This window comes from Stegastes partitus, unplaced genomic scaffold (genome assembly GCF_000690725.1).
Source record: "Stegastes partitus isolate 25-593 unplaced genomic scaffold, Stegastes_partitus-1.0.2 Scaffold71, whole genome shotgun sequence".
Taxonomy (NCBI): domain Eukaryota; kingdom Metazoa; phylum Chordata; class Actinopteri; family Pomacentridae; genus Stegastes; species Stegastes partitus.
In genome coordinates this window covers 921251-941132 of record NW_007577802.1, presented here as the reverse complement: position 1 = coordinate 941132, position 19882 = coordinate 921251, and the positions used below count along the sequence as shown (strand labels likewise).

Sequence of the window (19882 nt, the reverse complement as noted above, 5' to 3'; positions counted from 1 at the left end):
GATAGCATCTCGCTTCAGACACACAATGTATTTGACGATGGTTGGATGAACTAGTACTTTTTGCTGGACGTCATGTGCACAACTTCTCTGGTTCCCCTTTAAAAAGGGGTCACCGATACCTATTCATTTTTTTTTAGGGTTTTCGTTTTTTTCTTAAAAAAAGTTATGTACTGCAGTTGTTGGCGAACATTAATCAAATAGAAGTAAATCATTGGATTGGAAACTTTTTCTTGTGTTAGTGAGTATTTCAGATAACAGGACAGTGGAGGTTGAATCGACTCAGAACGGTGGCCATGTTCTTTGTTTTGTGTGGGAACGCGACACCAGTGGGGCTCGATGAAGTGTTTTTATTCGTATCTGGAAAACAATGGAGGTGTCTGGCTCATAGAAATAAGATATATCAGTTTTAGCCGGGCAGGCAATACTTTCTGGAAGGTTGAATTTATTGTTTCTGGTCCTTTCTTGCGGGAAAAAAAAATAAAAACCTTAAACACCGCCAGCTTTATTATTTAATCTATGATTATCATTACATAATAGTAGCAGCGGTCAATCAATTTGACAAGGCTAGCAGATTCCAGCGCTTTGAAATTGTTTTGGTTGCAGGATGTGAAATCAAAGAGTGTTCCATTAACTCTTTGGCTCGCAAAAACCAGGAAATGATTGGAGTCTGGATCCTTTTATTGCGGTGTAGATTAAGTGTTTTCCTTCAACATTATTGAATCATTAATGCCGTAATACCTTCGCTCCAGGCAGTCCGGGGCGGCCAGGATTTCCATGTGGGCCGGGAGGACCCTGAAAACAGAGACACACATGATTAAGAGAAGACTAAAAGGTGAGCGAGGGGGTCGTTAAGCAGACCTCCATTTCCAAGAGGAGGGGGCGGGGAGTCAGCTCTATATGTGAGGTATTTGCAGATGTATGTGTGTTACGGGGCAGGCCGGCGGTGCCCCGAGGTCCCTCTGTGTTTGTGTATGGACACACTGTGTCTGCTGCCCGCCTCATGTGTCTAAGTTATGACATATGGATGCGATTTTCCCTCATCTTTACACTTTTCCACTGGTTCCCGGGGTCCCACAAAGCGAAGGCCGCTCATCCATCACATCGTATTCCTTCAATCGCTTTGTGCCACGAAAACTGTAGGTATCTGTGATATATGAGGCGCTTTAGCGTAATTCATCAAGCCATCGGTGCCAAATACTTTATCACGACGGGCCATCTTCCTACCGCAAATCGGGTCAGGTGAGCAGAGGGTGCAGAGAATGAGGAGATCTTTTTTTTCCACATTTTTTTTATTTTTTTTTGAAGGGGACCATAAATTCAAGCAGTCTGCAAAGAAGGATTGTTTGGAAAAATTAAAGCCGCAACTTCCCGAAGGCATCCAAGTGAAGAGTCGTCGGTTCAACTGGGGATGAAAACGCTGAGCAGGGAGAAATCTTCTCCAGAGAAAAAATTTAAAGCGCTGAAACATGCTCGGAACAGGAAGCTACTGTATCTGAAGCCCATTCTTTGGAGGTTTTTTTTTTCAGACTTTCCATTGAAGAGACCCTTTTTTTCCCCCCCCTTCGAGCTGGAGGTAAAAGTGAAGGATAGGATTACGGGGGCCAAGAGGTGTAAGTGTACAGGCGGGTGATCCAGCCGCTATTTATCTGAGCTCTATTATCACGGAGTAGGAAAAGAGTCGAGCAGCTCAGGCAGTTCTTCCTCTCAAACCAGGCCAGACCTATCCCCCTTGCAGGCTGCTCGCTGCTGGACATATGGAGGCACTTAACAGAAGCTCATCTACAGATTTCCTCCTCCTCCTCTATTCAGACCGGTCTCCCCCTCCCTCCTTCACTCGCTCGATATTAAAACGTATGGAAGTCATTATCTCCAGATACGAAGCAAAAAGAGGGAGGAGGAGAGGAATAGGGAGGTCGGGACAGAGTATTACAAATTGCATTCCTGCGGTAAAGAAGGTAAAGGAGGCAGGGCGCTGATGACAAGGTGGGCGGGCGACATCCCAGCGGAGACGAGAATAATGGATGGGATGAGTCACTCAGTGCACCTTTTTCTTCTGCACGTGGGTGAGAGGAGGAAGAGGAGGAGGAGGAGTTGAGCATCGTCTTGATTATTGAAAAAGAGCCGCTAACCATTTAGAGGCCACCAGCAAATAAACCAACACGCTAAAGCAAACACAGAAGCACACGCTCACACCTGAGGCCTGCACCTGTGTGCCAGAGCTGCGACCGGCTTTACGACGTGGGCCACTGGCTTTTTACAGGAGTGACGCGTGGAGCGCTACTGTTTTTATAGGCCGTTAACCCCGAACAGACCCGCTAACACCTCCGCTGGACTGCACGCATGGAAACACTGTGATGATTTTGCAGTATAACATACATTAAAAGGGCCTTAGCTCCTATTTATTTATTAAGAGTCGAGAACTCGCTGCTAACTAAGTGCTAATTGCCTCCCTGAGATCACCGTTCTGGCGGTTTTTGCGACTGAACTTTAGCATGTTTTCATAATGATTAACCTGCCAATCTTTTTATGCTTTTAATTAACTTTCTGTCGGGTCTATAAAATGTCAAAACATAATGAAAAGTGTGTTTTGGTTAATAAACTGCTGACATGATTAACTTATTTTAACTGACTTCTCAGTTTAATGCTTTTTCGTCGGGTTTGCTGTTCATGTGTCACATTTGTTTGGAGGGTTGGTGCTCTGCAGCTTTATCCAAAACAAACTACTGTTGCCGCAGCTGGGAATATAAAATGCGTCACCTCCTCTGCAGCAGTGCAACATATGCTAAGAGCAGCTGATGTAAACATCTTCATTAACTGGGTTCTGGTTACAGTAGATTTACATACATATTCATGCAACAGATGGAAAATTGATGCAATTTAACAAATCTAGAGATTCACACATGCTCAGTTTTACTGTTGAGGATCAGTGATGATGATTGGAGCCCGACCGATATCTCGTTTGGGCTGATATTAGCATAGACGCCATATGCGACCATTTTTAAACCTACTTTCTGGAACATAAAACAAAAAAATAGATAGTCTTGAAATAGTGTCATCACTTAGTTCAGTCATGCAGAGCAAATAGGTTTTTGTTTGCAGCACATGTAGCAGATATTGGTACGGAGTCAAGCAGTGTCTCAGTTGTTTTAGAGAAATACATCACTGGAGAGCTAATGAACAGTGACCCCATCATTTTTCCTTTTCAGTCCCACAAGATTGTTAGCTGATACATCAATATTAGAATGTTTGACTCCCTAAAATTGGTCCCAGAAATCCCACATCAGTCGAGCTCCACCATGATGATGACGGTTTTGAAAGCTCTAAATGTGCTCCTCATTAGCTTAAGTACGAGCAGTATGGAAAACGTCAGCGTAACCAATAATGACAGAGAAAAATTTAATCAAGCTTCCGAGAGACTGCTTATTCATGCCTACACATGTGGTTCATTTCAGAAGAATCTAATGTTTACAACCTACATGAATCACTCCAGTTATATGCACTAATCAAACAGTGGCACAACACAGCTCCTTTTCCTTATTATTTCTCATCATATAGATTCTTTGAGCAATTACACAAGTGTTTTCAAATTCACATACTGACCGCACACTGGCAGGTCAGCTTCTCTACACAAAGCCCTCTTTGATCTGCTCACGAGCCTCCCCTGAACTCCGGCTCACGGCAATGTCAAAGGAACGTGGACGCACTCACGTGCAGGAGATGCTGTGAGGCGGTGGCGGCACTGAGACTGTCTGCCCGGTCAGACATGACACCTCGCTGTCAGAGAGGTAAAGCCCCCGTGGTGCTACGTCCTTCCAAGTGCAGTTAAGTTTTAATGATGAGCAGGAATGCCGACACGTTCCCAGACAGGTCGCATCTCCCTGCAACCTTCTCTGCATCTGACCCGGATGGCGAAGGTGAAATGAGATCATGAACTGCTGACGATTGGAGGTGCTCTTTGAACACTCGACAGCGCAGAGGGGAATGAATTCATCGCACACATCCTCAACTTCTTGAGGTCTTTAAACTTCACAATAAGGATCTTGTAAACTGTACTAAACTTACATAATGTGGACGTTCTCGCATCTTTCCTGTAAATCTTTTAATTTATCCCTAAACAAAGTGTAAAATGGTACAAGTCTATAAGTCTTTTAACTTCAAAGACCCTGTGGCGCTGGTTTGAAGTCCCACATGCAGATAAAATTACATGCTCTGCTACCTCAATGTGCATTTAACCACAACTCTGTCACCAGACTTATCAATTTTATTTTATGTGTGGGACAATGGATGGAAATTAGCCTTGTGCTAAATCCGACATATTTACTGCAGCCCTGTGGTTGTACGTTCATTAATATGCACTGTCTCGTCCAACTAAGAAAGAAAGAAAGAAATCATACCACACATATTTATATATTTCCAAATTAACCCTCTGAATTCCAAATCCTGCATGAAACGTGTGTTGTTTTCACAAAACTGAGGAAGAAACTGTAAAAAAAAAGAATTTTGAAATTTTTGACATCTTCCCCCTGTCCTGTGACGTGCCATATGGTCGGGAACCAAATCTAAGTTTAAAGTTGTGATATTTCATCATAATCACTTTATTCTTTTTTTTCTCGTTTAAAAGTTTACCAAAAACAAACCATTTGATCGAACCAGATTCTGTCAAAACTGAAAAATTCTGCACTCATCAGTGCAGCTTAATAACTACTGTTGACTCAGCTGTGACCAACAGTCATGTGACAAAAAATTCAGCTAAACTGGGGAAGACAAGAATAAAAAAAAACAACTAATTAAACATGTATTAAAGTATTAAAATATGTAAATATCTACAGAATGTAGTGCACACTTTTTTTTTATCCAGTATTTTTAACAACTGTGGGCACTTTGAAAAAATGTTGCTATTGCTGTTGCTGATTCAATTTCATTTTTTGTTAAATAAGCAATCAAAGAAATGCAACTTTTTTCTCATGTATGGCACTATAACTTTTTATGCTGCGCTACAGATGATTTTTTGTTTTATTTCTCGTCCTGGTTGTGCTGTTTCCATCGGAGGTGCAGGACTTCAGTGAAAAATGAGCCCACAGTGAGTAAAAATGAGACAGGAGCAAAGGCACAGAAACTGCTTTGAGTTCAAAGGGTTCATTAAGTCTGCCTTCAAAAAACATTGTTATGTATGTGACTAATTCAAATGTGAACTTGACTTTCTTGACAAATGACCACCAACTGGGGCTACAACTCTGCTGTAGATTATATATAAATGAAGCACAAGTGTAAAACTTAAGTGACTGTCACTTTGAATCCAAATGTTTGTTCAGGCTTTGCAGGACCAGAGTCCACTTGTGAGCTCTCTGCAGATCATGTGTGTGGCTGGGAGGTATTTTCCTTCTAATCATGTGAACTATCCAGGAAAAAACTCTGACAGTTCACGAAAAGTAAAAAACCTCAACTGCAGCCTGGCATTCTGAGCCGGTGTGGCCCTGCAGGTCGGGTCTCAAGAGCTTGATGATGAATGAACTCTATAGAGGTTGGTGTGCGACTGGATAGAGCTACTGAGCTCCAGACAGGGTCTTAAATGCCTTTAATAAGATGGGGACAAAGCCCTCTTTCTTCCTTGTTTAAAGTAGATTGGGTTCCCACAACCCACCCCTGAGGCCCAACTGCAGGGCGAAAGTCTCACGGGCTGCAGCAGGTAGATCCGACACTCACTCACTCACTCCTCTGTAGCACAAGTGCTCTGCAAAAGAGCAACCAAGAACTGCCATGTCACCAGCCAAATGTCAAGTTTGAGGTGAAGAAGTAGCTACACACCAGCTTTAGTGTCCTATAATGTCATCTGAACAACAAATCATGTCCCAGTGTTTTCACTTGTCTCATGTTTACTCTGAAAACATGAGCTTAAATCAACATCTGCATGTTCTCAGTTTGGTTGCTGCACCCCAGAATGAGAATGAAGTTGAACACACTAGTAGTATTCACTGATGATGTAGGATCTATGCCTGATTTAAGCAATAAGTACTTGTTCTGGAAATACATATATACACACACACGGTATGTGCATGTATACTTTCAAAAGTGACTTTATTTTTCCTCCTTGTCCGTCTAATACCTTCCTTATGTGCTCAGTTAATTTCGCATTGGCAACCCGCAGATTTGTAGATTACGGTTGTTTGCTCTGCAGATTTACAAATGGACCTTGGCAGCGAGAGAAGCACAGCTTGATCAAACCCAGCGCCAAAGCAAACCAACGTCTAGCTGAATAATTCCCCGTAATCCAAAGATGCCACCGAGCGCCTGATCAAAGGTCTTCTGTGTTAGTGTGCAGCTAATGGTGTGATCCCCCCCCACGGCCAAAGGTGTCATTAGAGTGTCGAACACACTGTAGGAGAATTAAGAAAAGAAAACAGTGGCAAGGTGAATGGGGGGAAACTTGGTTGGGGATGTGAGTGCGACATGCTCACCCGTGGGCCCCTCTTGCCTGGCTTTCCTGGCAACCCTGGAAGTCCTTGAAGGCCCTAAAGAGGAGAAAAGATAATTTTAAAAAAAAGTCAGGGGCCTAAAAATACAGACAAGGAAATAAGGAGCTGCTGACTTTTTGTCGTGTCATTTCAAGGAAGTCTTGAATAATACAGAGCAAGTGTCGGGTGTTCAAAGTAAAGAAAAATCCTATAAAAGTCACTCAAGCCAGATATTCAATCAGTGAAAACATCCTGAGCTTTTTCTCTCTTTGTTTCTTTCCACCCCCTGACGACACATTCGGCGAAGTTAGCTGAAAGTTGCAAAGCGCCCTGTCAGTGAGAGCCTGGCAGGCGTGAGGATGTCTTGTTAGGAGCGAGCGCAGCCCCCTTTCTCCTTCTGCAGCCAATATTATTTCAGTCCAGAACCACTACAGTGCGTCGACTGTAAGTCTGACTCATTGTACTGGCAGGGAGGTCGGCACTGGTTCCAGCCACAGCCAATCACATTAATTATAAAGCATCAGCTAGCTTTAAAACAATTTCATACATGGATTAGCAAAGCTCGGAAAGGTCAAACTTAATGAGGGGTCAATCTGAAGGAACCTGGGTTTGCTCGAGATGTTACTTATTTTCCCAGAGCTCAAGAAGTTTAAAGAGGGAAAAAAGGAAAATGGGCCTAAAAACAGCTCGAGGCAGCCCAGTTGAAATTGGGCTACTGTAATGTCAGATGTATAGAGCACTTCTGTCTGGCTCAGACAGGACCACTAGCTATAATTATACTCCTTCATCCAGCATACACTCTGCAAAGCCAAAAGCCTTTCAGCAACCTTTAGATTCTTAAGATTGCAACCATCAGGCTGTCCGCACATGATAAGTAGTCTGAGCTGCGGTCGCTGCTGAGGTCGGTGCCAAGGCAGCACCGGAGCTCCTGTCCTCATAGAATTTGTACAATTTTCATAAATAAAACATTTTCAAGGCTTTGAAACTCGAGGTTCAAGTCATAATTTGAATTGAGATGCAATTCAAGTGGAATCATTTTTCAATTTTACAACTATTTGATCTGTGAAAAGTTGCGTAAAGTCCCGGCGGAGCGCGGCTTTAAAAGGCAGCGATGTTCTCTGAAGAGGAACACAGGAGGACACAACGGCTCAAAAGAACGCACCGATTCCACTTTTTCCTCTGATCAGAGCAAAAGAATACTGAACCAAAGCTCTTTTCGTCAAATTAAAAACATGTATACAGGCCTGTCTGTGTTATTACATAATCGCTGAGTCACAGTTATTTGAGCTAAGCATGGTCAGTGTTCATAATCATGACGCTGTGGTTTCATGGCATTAACTGTTTATCTCAAGTTCTACTGTTGGATCACCTGCATGTTGATGAGTATCTATTGACATTAATGTCATTGATTTATTTGCAAAACCCTCACATTTGAGAGCCATGTTGCCTTTCCACAATCACCAAAATTACACCAGACGAGCACGACGAGGCAAAATGCCACCCATTACTGCAACATTTGTATGATAATTAAATGTCAAATACAGTTTTAAAGATGATAATAGCTGCATATAGATACTTATGCATGAAAACATATGTTATGCAATGTAGCCAGAGTTTGGTATGGAACTAAAAAGCTGATCTAAAAAAAGTATTATTTATTCTTCTGTGTTGCTGACATCTTCCTCCGACACACGTGAACACATAATAAGCATCCTAAATGCAATGCCATGGCATCTAGTCCTCCTTACTTGATAATCAAATCATCTCTTTCATCCTCACTTCTTCAGAGCTGTGATTTACATCATCTGTCAGAGCTGACGTTATGTCTTATATAAAAGTTGCAGCGGATCCCGTCACATTAACTTTCAAAAACATTCCTCCTCTTGTAAGCAGCTGAAAGCTTCAGCCTTTAGTAAAACAGCCGTGGCTCGCCAGCATCAACCCTAATCCCAGCGGACGGGGATCAAATTAAGAAAAACAACTACTGAAATGGCTCAATTACCAAAAACAGTGAATTAATTGTAGATTATGCATCTAAATGAGCAATCTGTTTAGACTAAAACTTTAGCAAACAATACAAGTATGCAAATCCTCAGCAACCTTTGCCCCTCACAGGGTTGGATGCTGACTGGTTTCTTCTCTTGAGGGCAAACTGAGCTGTGGTTTCCTCACTGCCAAAGCAGGAAAACTTCACTTTAAAGCACTGTTTCTCCTCAAACATGACTAACACAAAAAGCAGAGAAGTGCTTTTAACAACGGAAAATGTGAGTAACCATTTGGTATTTAAAAGAGGAACAGGGCCACATGGGCAACATGAACTTAAAGCAATGAATGAGAGATTTAGAAGTTTAATTTACAGATTTAGATCTAAAACATTAAGTTGCAAACATTATTTGGATGGGTCAATGATGGGAATGGCATCAATGTAATATTTTGCAATATTAAAAGTCAAATTTCTGCATTGGTCGACTGAAAACTGAATTCAAATTGTTGCAACTTCATGATATTGGCTCGATAATTTCTTTTTTTTCCACCACGTATTCAGGATTTCTCCCTAATAAACACTCCTGCAGACCATTGTGAATGTCTGTAGGCTGAACAAATAAGATACAAAGGAAATTTCAAGGTGAGTATCATGTCTTTTACACATATTGTGGTATATTTGGGAATATTTTCAGTTGTGATATGACCAACAGTGGACTCGTGTGCGGAGTTCAGGCTTCACCTGCTCATACAGTCGATGGATGCTGCACCTAGCTAATGCTAGTCATAGCAGAGAAATACGTCCATCCTTCCCTTCAGTTTAGCAAAGTAGTGGATAGAAATCATGAAGTTTCATTTGACAAATCTACTCAGGCACAGGGGCTTTTCATGTGTATTTTATTATCTGTTAAGGAATTTAAATTTGTGTTGTTTTTGCTTTAAAACATGTTGAAATACACAATTGCAGTACAAAATAATAATAAAGTATATCAACAACTATTTTGTTGTTTAATGAATTAATTTCTTAAAAGTCTGCAAAAACCCAAAAGTTTAAAAAGAAAAAAAAAACTGATGAGGAGTAATTAGAGCGAGAACATTTTTGAAATGTTTGCAAACTTAAAAACTTGGTACATAAAACACATAAATTAATTTTAAATAATGTGGAAAAACTAGTAAGAATACCTTAATTTGTATGAATAATCAACTTAAAGACTTTGTTTGTGCTACCAATTATTAAATAATTAAAAGTACTTTAAAGCTAATTTCCCAAACTCAACATAGTTTGCTGATTGAACTCAAAAAGACTGACATTATAGATGAACACATACTTGTTTACTGTGTATATAACTCCCCATGTCAAGTTTATGGGCTTAACAGAGGCTAAATTAATCATAGTAAAAACAAACAAAAAAATCAGTGAATTATGCATTTTATTTTTGCCATTTTCTTAATGAAATTGTAAAGAGCTAAAAGACAAAGTTCCATTTCCTGCAGTCCCTGTACATGATGGTAACATTTCCACCAAGACAACCTGTGGTGCTCAATAACGGGGGACAAAGCGCTGCATTCATATTGTCGGGGCCTTTAAATATTTACTCTGAATGGTTAATTGTGCGCAAGTGCTTTATCCCTTTTTCCCTTTGACCCTACTTTAAAAGTATCCATTCTCCGAGCAGTCACACTCCCTCTCAGAGGAATCTAACACGTCGCCGCCAAGCCCCTCTGCTAACACAAATGCTAACTGGCAGCAGAGTCCAACTATAAACCCGACAATTTCCACCAACGCTGCTGCTGCTGAAATGAAAAATCACACCTTAATCAGCACCGACGTGGTGTGGATTGAAAATCGTTAACACCACATGCAGGCATTTCATGAGGAAAAAAGCAATTCTGAAAACGTGTCATTAACACACTAGCAGGCAGTAGGACCTTCCAATTTTCTGATTTCAGAGATGCTTTGTGACAGCCATATTTACACAACCACAAAATCAGGAGACGCATCAGGATCCACGTCTGCAGCAGTTCCGGACCTCAAAGAGCGAACAAGCCAACATTCAAACAACAAGCTGCCAAACTCGTGTGTCATTGTGTACCAGATATGTGCTTGGAAACCGGGCCAAAGCATCTCAATGTGGAGCGTAACACAATCCAATAGCTCCAGTTCATTCTAAAATAAACCCCACAGGCTCGACACTACAAACACTGCTAATCATTTTACAAACAGTTCTTCTAACTCGTGCATGTGCTCGCTCATGGGTTTCAGGCAGAGATTTGTGTTAAAACACTCACCGGCGGTCCTGGTTCTCCCTTTAGTCCAGGTAGTCCAGCGAGCAGCGAGAACTGAGTCGGCTCCAGGTCAAATGTTTGGAAGCCATCTGTGGCAGCTGGGGTGACTGGAACAAGCGAGGTGGGTTTGACATCCTGCACACTGGTCACTTTTGGCTCAGGTTTCTTTGGAGCTACTGTGGTTAGCTGCTTTTTATGGGGAGCGTAGGTGTTGGAAGGAGACCCCTGTGTGGAAGCATCCGTGGTCTGGAGGTTTGGCTTCACCTCCGATGGTCCGCTGGAAACAGGTAAACGTTTCCCAGAAGGCGTCGGACGGCTAGCATCCCCCTGCTCTGTGTTCTTTCTGGCGTGTGGATGTGGCTCGGGGTTTGGTGGAGTCACGCTGATCCTAAGAGACGTAGTAACAGTCTGAGTTGGAAACTTAGACGGGCTTTCCAACCCCGGATGAACCGGCGGAGATACGGACACGGCACCAGGTTTCGGAGTGCTCACGATCTGATACGCAGATGTTTCATTCAACATCAGCGAGCGATCGGTTGGAACAAGAATTGTAGTCCTGGTGTTGGAGGCCAAAGTAGGTGCCTGAGCCTTTTTGGAAATCTCCGTCAGCGACAGTGGAGTTACAACAGTAATGTTGGGATCTGTGGAAATCAGAGGTAGCAGGGGTGGAAGCACGGGCCGATACGTGTCGGCTTCTCTACACTGTTTCTTAATGTAATCACAATAGTTATGAGCTGCCTCAGCAGAGGGATAAATGTCAAACTGACAGATGGCACCTTCGAATGGCACCGAGTTGTGGTTCATTTTGCCCAGCAGGAAAGAGCCCTCCGGATCCAGGCCCTCCTCTTTTTTGGAAAACAAATCCGCATGCACGCTTTCCCTACCGCAAGATGTGTGCAAGAACACCCGATGTCCTCGAATATCCAAAGCCAAACTATGCCAGCGGCCATCGTAGACTTCATAGTCAAAACTCACAGAGCTCCTCGGTCCCACGTGCACCAGGAGCTTCCCCGGTGCAAACTGCACTCCGAGCTGCACTTTCCTTTTCTTGGACAGCACCGAGAAAAGGAAGGCGTTGTTGGTGCGGTGAACAGAGAGGCTGAGGATCAAGGAGAGGCTGGTGGTGTTGAAGCTAGCAGGGATGACAGTGTGCAGAGGCGCCTGGATACGAGCCCTCGGGGTGAGGATGACTCCGGACTTGAAGGGGATGATGCCGTTGGGGATGGATCGAGCGCCTGAGGATGAAGACCCGCCGGCTCTTCGCCCAGAAAGCCCAAGCTGCTGCAGAATATCCACATCTTGAGAAAAAACACAAGGAAAAGAAGTCAGAGGCTATACAATATCACGGCATGGTGATACCTGACCTTACGTAACCTAAGAGTTGATGTCTTTTGCCTGCACCCTTGGTTTTTTTTTTTGGCTTTTTTTTTAAAGGCAGAGATCACAATGGGAATTAAAGGAAAACTATTATAATAAGGTCAAAATTTAAAAGGGGAAAAAGGCACAATGCATTCAGTAACATCCCATTCAAGTGCACTCATCTGTATCAAAGCATGAACTGAAAAAAAACAAAAAGGCAAAAGTGCATTAATGTAATTGATAATTTAACGTGTTGTGATGCCACGCTGGGAGTTCACAAGTTAAGACTAATGGAAAACCTGCAGCAAAAGCAATTTAGGCAGACTATATAAAATTTCCGATATAGGGTCACGCATCTACGTTTGCTTTTGGGGATTGCGGTGTATTATGTAACAGTTGCATCAGTCTTAATTAGAACAATCTCAGGAAGCGGAGGCACAACGAGTCCCCGGAGAGGACGGCGGTGGGGTTTTAAGAGGTTGTATTAGTGCAGAGACAAAAAAAATGCCATCTCACTTTATCTGGTAATGTCTCCTGATTAAAGATGATCGCTCTGACAGGGGCCCGAGCTCATGAAAACATACTGCAGTGTTTTTCTGCAGCTTTTAATTGCTACTCGCATCTCCCGGGAGCAGAATGTGGGTAATGTTCGCACATTACGGCGTTGTGTGCAGTGTATATTGCTCCTAATTGCATCCACACCTTTGTGTAAGGCCTTAATTAAATCCACATTTCAGTGCAGCAAGAAACTGCACTTACTTGTACAGAATACTTTACTGTAAATGCACATTCTTGTCTTGTTCTCATCTTAAAACATCCCATTCTTATCCCTAAAAACTCATAAATTGACACATTTTTGTCTTATTTTTACAACAATAGAAACACATGCTTAAACCTTCAGACCCAAAAAAATAAGATGTACTTAGTGACCCTGAAATCTAACCTGGTGGTTCCAACCCCCAAAACCAAGAACCACTGAAACAACAGCACCAGTGTTATTTAAATCTGGATATAACTTTCACAAGCATAACACTCTTAGGAAGTCAAATCTGTTTTTGGTTCCAACATCAAAACAGATTGGAAATGTTCCCATTATCATACTGTTGTCTATTGTCAGGCCCCTGTGCAAGTCATCAGTAGTGTCAAACAAAGGCTTTTTGTTTCAATTAGGAAGGTTGGAAAAGAGAGAAGAATTTATCATCCCAAGCCAATCAGCGCCTCCTAAATATAGCACATTAATCCCCTCAGTACGTGCAACGTCGAGACCGAAAGCTTACATATAAATCTCAAATATCCATCCCTCTTTTTCCAGATTAATGCAAAACAAATGTGGGCAAGACCGAGATAAACTGCTAAATAATGAAGCAAGTATAGACACAAGTCGTGTTAGGAGGAGGGAAGCCCCGCTCAGTGTGTGCAGGCAACAGGAGGGCAGCTCGATTGAAAAAACTCACACATGGAAAAGAAACATCAAACAGAAAGCGAAACAAGAACAAAGACCGTCTTCAGTCAGATTTCTTATACGGCGCTGATTTGAATTGTTAATACGGTGTGAGGAAAGCAAAATTGTTCTTTCATCGTGTGATGTACTTTCAGGGCTTTCGCTGCATATCTAAATCTAAGCGGGTAGGCGGGCTGCCTGAGGCTTTTTGTGACCTCCTGATGAGCTGAAGGAAGAAAAAAAAAAACTGAGAACGGCGTATAACACATCCTGGAGACGAACAGCGCTGAAGAACACGTCTACCAGACAACACAACTCTTTTTTTTTTTTTGCAGAAAGCAGACATGTGCACCTATAATGCATTTCAACTATTAGTATGCTGCCAATGCAATCTCAACATTTCCTGCAGCTGCTTTAAAGAAACTAACTTCTAGTGCAGACACAGAACAGAAATGGATACTTGAAAGACACTTTTAGGTCCAAAAAGCCTCATTTTTTTTATGGTCTTTGAAGACATTTCACCTCTCTTTAAGGTGGCTTCTTCAGTTCTAATGGCACTCATGGCACCAGTTCAGCCAATAGTTGTGAAATTGCCCGGTCAGGGAGGACTGTAGATGGAAATGATGGAGAAACATTCTGGTGAAAAAACTCAAGATGGCATTACGAGTACGTGGGGATTGGTGTCGTTGTCCACCTGCATCTAAAGTGGAGTCCCAGATAAATATCGTCACCCACAGCTCGTGTGGCTGGCGGTCGATTAATAAATGTTTGTGAAAGTGCAAAGTAATGATTGAGAAACTTTCTGGAGAGAGATGTCAAGACTGCATCGTAAGTATCTGATAATTAGCGTCTTCGTCCATGTGCATCTGAAGCATAATGAGAGGACAGACATGTTCACAATCAGATGGTTTGAGGAAGTCCTCTATGTTGAACTGGAAAAGACTGGGTGTCAGGTACGTACAATGCAGATCTCTCCCCAGATAAGTGGTGTTGTAGACCACCTTTGTTTTCTGTTTAGAGATGGCTTTTCCGGTATAACATAGATGGCCTCTTCACTTTTCTCTCAAACTACCCGTCTTCTCTTTCCAGAATGTGAACACTGTTGTCCTCAAATGAGAGTCCGTTGCTTTTTAGATGCAGATGGACGACAACAAAAGCAGTTACCAGGTACTTATATGGCTTCCTCCACTCCCTTCTCAAATGTCCTTAAAGAAGTGTCCATTATTTTTTAGATGCACAACAGCACAATATACCAGGTACTTATGATGCAGTCCTGAGATCCTTCACCAGAAAGTTTCACCACCATCTTGAGTCATCCCTGACCTGGAAGTTTCCCAACTCTTGAGCCACGTGAGTTCTGGGTTTTTAATGGGCCACTGAGTGAGTTGGAGGAAACAATATTTATATCTGGGGTTCCCATTAGTCAGTTAGAACTACAGAAGTTTCTTGGAGGTGAAACGTCTTCAAGAACCAAACAAAAGAAGTTCAGTCGCCTCCTTCTGAAGCTTCTAGGATGACCATGATGAAGAAGCTCCACAGACTTCAGACTTTTTGGAAAAGCACTGAGTAGCAAAACTGGACTTTAACAGTTTCTTACTTTTTATTCACTTCATTTCTTATGTTATGCAATTTTGTTATTTCTGAGCCATATGTGCCACAAGAACTACCTTTGGGATTAATAAAGTTTTATCTTATCTAACCCTAACCCTTAATACAACCACATAAACAACAACCTGTGCTTACAGAGCAATGAAGATCTTTAAAGAAGAAGAATATTTACTGGGTCAAACTGTGATTCTCAAGAAACAGGGAGTAAATTGTTGGCCTCTGACTCAGCACGTTCAGGCATCTCCTGACCAGCAGACGTTACCAAAAGTTTGAAACTCATTCAAAAGTTGCCTCAGTTAAACTTTTACTTTGCCACATTAAAATGGATGATTTTTTTTTTTTTTCCTTTAAAGAAAAAAGTCGAACCGAGCAAGCGGACATCACAGTTCTTTATCGCTAATGAGCGTATTCCCAGAATGTATGTCTTTCTTGCTGTCTATGAATTATTTACCATCATCTGCCTTCAAGGTAGAGGCAGATGTGGGGCTCGCCGGTTTAATTTCTGGCATTGACAGCTGGAAGATGGTTGGCATTACATCTAGAGTGACATGCTGAGCCCCCCCAAATCTACTCCGGGGGGATACTGCACTGTGTCTGACCTCAATCAGGAACCCTTCTAAGGAAACGTGTAAGCTATTAATGTATGTGTAGCTGAGGGGATTGTGCAGAAACTCAAATGCCCGTGCACAGTGACAGTCAGGATTTCTTCTGGCGTCTGATGTCAGAATGTTAAAGTAGCAGAGGAGAGGCTGTAATAAACCAAGCCTGGATCGTGTCTTTAATAAACTGGAGAGCGGCCACAACCGTGAAAAACAAACGTCACAATCGACTCCGGTCAATTTCCATATGCGTACGAGCTGACAACAGGGTGTTTATCTTACAAATGATTCAAGAACTAGTCTGCAGGCTTATATAACGGCAGCACAACTATTTTTCTCGTGTAGCCTGTCAAAGCGAGGCGCAGATTTATCGTCTCGTTAGGATCTGAGAGTCTGCAAATTGACACATCCTTACATATGAGGAATCTGGGTCTCCAGACACTCTGCCGTCATCACGGGAAGAGAAAATATCATCTGATGAAGGCGGAATTACAGAGAAATTGCCGGAAACTGTTAGCAGCAAACCAACGCAGTGTCTTACGTTATCAAAAGGCATCTTGAAACGAGAGAGGAGCTCTGATTGAATAAGATCTGGCGGATTTTGATTGACAGCAAAATCAACATGAGAGTCTCTTAGTTGTGGAACAGAAAGCCGACTGCAAGACATCAACGCACAGCTGAGAGAGAGAGAGAGTCAGAATAAGAAAGAGAAAGTTGGCTGAACGCCGAAGCGACGCCTTTATTGAGTCAATAAAGTGGAGCTACAAGTGAACTCCTGCAGACTGAGAAGGGTTTTTCAGTTCATCGGGTCATATTCGATTGTATTAAGCTGTTTTCCAATAAAATAATGTCTGACACACTTCTGCATTCATGCATTATTAGAAAGAGACTCTGTTATTTTGTAACGAGAGCAGCGCTGTGAGCGAAATTGCTAAGATAATGTGTTTTCAAAATGTTTACGCTGACAGTATGCGCCATAATGAAAGCCGAATGCGATGCTCTTCTTCCATTACATCCCCGTTGTTTTCACAAAAACAATGCCGCGAGTGGGAGGCCGAATTCTGAAAGGACATCTGCAGTTGGCTACTAATCCGGTTCAAGCGTTCAGCCCACTGCAACCACTTCAAGGGGCAGAAGAGAGCACCCCGTCTGTAAACCAAACTTTAATATGATTTCCCGGGAAGATTAGCATAAGATTTTGAACTTGATATATCAAACTGCGCAAACAGCTGACCAAGCTGGACGCTGATCACCCCGGTCATAGATAATCCGGGGATAACGTGGATAAATACGTGCACACTAAGGGGCCTGTGTTAGGGAAGCATACTTAAACTTGCTTCACCCCATTCTGTGTTTCATTGCTGTTTAACTGCACACAACCCTAATTTAACCTGAATCTACACATCCTACCAATGACGCGATGCAAAGGAGACGCCTGAAAGTGTCACTGTAACCTCCCATGAATCTATTTTAACCCACATTGGTTAAGAAGAACTTGCAATGTGTTTGTATGAAGAGAAAAATTCACCCGTTTTCGCCCTGAAGTCGCTTACCTTGTGCTTGTGCTAGCCTTAGAGAGCAGGTGCAACAGAGTATAGTCCAAAGAATCAGAACTTTCCTAAAGAGAAAAACACAAGAGTGGTACAAAAATGTAATCATGTCACCTTTAGATTTCACAATTAATCAGTCTTTCAAGGGTTTTCTTTGCACGTTTGGTCTGAAAAAGTGCAAAATGCAGTAAAAAGATTGCAGATTTCAATCCTTTATTGACATATTTAGTGTGATCAGAAGCTAAAGCCAGGAGCGAGATCATTTTTGCACGATTCAGCTTCAACAAATGAAAGAATATTGCGCTTAATTAGTCGTTGCAGGATGTTGTGCAAGTTACAAGATGTAGAGATGAAACTGACACACTAAAACTCCTCTTCATCCACCTACCAGCGATCAGAGCCGCTGCAGCATCAGTAGCAGCAGCAGCTCCGCTTTGTTCAGAGTCTAACATCTGTTTCGTGACAACAGGCTCAGTCTTATCTTGCTGCCTGACCAGATAAGCTACTGCTTAGGTGAGTGCTCCCACAAGGGCCACCTCTGACGAACCTAAAAACCACCGCATCACCTTAAAAACCCACAATTCCAAGTGACATACACAGACAAGCGTTTGAAAAAAGAAAAAAAAAAAAGTATATATCAATGCTGTGTTTTATCTCTTAACATCTGAACTTTTATCACAGGCTTGCTGTGCACTTTCTTTTGACTGTGGGGATTTCAAAAGGGTTTCATGGATCTCGAAAAGGCGCAAAATTCTCCCTCAACCCACAAAAGACCATGTAATCCTTCCAGTGGAATTAGATCAAATGCTTTTTTTTTTTTTTCACATGACAGCGGTGCCATCTAAAACCCAAAGTCAGGCAACACAGAGCAGCTTTTCCTCCACTGATTCTTCAGCGGCGTTTATCTCTCAAGCCGAGTGATAAAAAGGGGGTGTTGATTACTCCCACGCTGAGCTGATATTGCTCTAAAGGTGTGAAATTATCTCGGATGAGTGTGAATTCACATCATCGCTGGGATAATTCTGGGGTTGGGATTTTTTTTATTTTTTTTTTTTACACATCATAGCTAATGATTTGGTTGATGAAACAGAAAATGCCTGTTGAGCAGAGCGCCGTTTGAAGTGGCACATGTTCAGTGACAAGTGCCATAATGAAAGCCCCGTTGCAGGAAATCTTTTACATTTGTGGTTTTCCAGAGAGCCACAGAAAACCACCGGTCAACCACTGAGTGTTGGTTGAAGCAGTAAAAAAAAAAAGTTTTCCTCCCTCACACTGCTCTCACACTGAACTGACATTTGCACAAAAAAGAAAGAAAAAAAAAAAAACAGGGGGGTGTGCAAGCTTGTGACCAAGTCTCTCATATGTCCAGCAGGGTTATATGATGCAACATTTTTGGGGGCTTTTTTTTTTTCTTCCTAAATCTCCTCCCATTGGGACAGTCTGGCCAACCAGCTGAGTGAGATGCACAGCAGGGAGGAGAGAAAAGGAGGAGGAGGAAGAGAAATCCTGTCTCCTCCTCTCATACATCTCCCTCAAATCAGTCCCAGATCGTTTGGCAGCTCATTCTGACACAAGCTGCAAAGACACGACTTGAGGAACAGTGCAGCAGACAACACTGGCTTCCACTGAACTGTGCGTAAAATGTTTCCATTAAACCACCTGTTCCGATTTGCATGATTTTTCCAAACAAATGAACGTCAAAATTTGAGCTATTTCTCTACAAAAGTACTGCAACAACTTCTGTAAATGATAAATACTACAAGTTTGTCTATGCAACTGGCAATGAATCACGAATATCTTGGTCAAATCGCCACTAATTTTGACACAGGCGCTGTTTTCGCGCACATGACGGATCCCTGAAAGTCCAAACAAAACTGGAAATGAATATTAAAAAAACAAAACAAAACTGTCGACTCACCCCCCGACTCCAGTGCTTTTGAGTTTGGAGTACGGGGCATTGTCCGGCTCCATAGCGGTTACTTCATTCTTTCTTGGGAGTTTTTACTACAGTCCAGAGGAGGCAGAGAAAGTTTTTCCATCCCAGGTGTTTTCCTTGAAGGGTTTGCGTAAAAAGGATTGAACGCGTAAAAACTGTGAAACCATGCGGGATTATAAAGCAGCAGCACTATTGAAAAAGCTGCTTTGTGCCATTGCCTTGTCTCCTCTTCTTCTTCTCCCAACTTCCAGAAGATGAACACCAACAAAAAAAAAAAAATAGGACGCTCCACCTGTGCGCTTCCTATACTTTAAAGTCCGTCTTTCCTCTTCCGCGCGTTTTGCAAATAAAAAAAAAAAAGAACAATTAAAGTCCAGCTTTTCCAGCAAAACAGGACAAGATGACGAGCCGGGCTGTGTGTGAGTGTGTGTATGTGTGTCGACTTTCCAAAATGAAAGTTTATTGTGGACTGAGGGAAATCTTGAGAACCGGGGGAAGGAGTGGAGGTGGTGGTGGTGGAGGGGGGACGCCTCCCTCTGTCGCCCTCAGCTGACATCCAGGGAAACACATTGTGGAGCTCCGGCGGCTGCTGCTGCTGCGCTCCTCCAGCTGAAGGTGTGTCTTCTCACAAACAGTGTGCAGTTTGCTCAGTGAATGAAAGAAAGAAA

At 42.4% G+C, this 19882-nt stretch overlaps 1 protein-coding gene across 1 annotated transcript in view; it reads right to left on the bottom strand.

Annotated features, from left to right (window-relative positions):
* Positions 1-19397, bottom strand: part of col27a1b (collagen, type XXVII, alpha 1b) — an 80327-nt gene extending 60930 nt beyond the window's left edge. The window contains exons 1-5 of the mRNA XM_008276432.1: positions 19197-19397; positions 17282-17346; positions 10725-12019; positions 6456-6509; positions 739-792 (exon numbers count right to left, since the gene is read on the bottom strand). Of these exons, the coding sequence (XP_008274654.1) occupies positions 739-792; positions 6456-6509; positions 10725-12019; positions 17282-17346; positions 19197-19249 (1521 nt within the window). The 5' untranslated portion in view covers positions 19250-19397. The remainder of the gene's footprint in view (positions 1-738; positions 793-6455; positions 6510-10724; positions 12020-17281; positions 17347-19196) is intronic.
* Between the last annotated feature and the right edge of the window lie 485 nt (positions 19398-19882).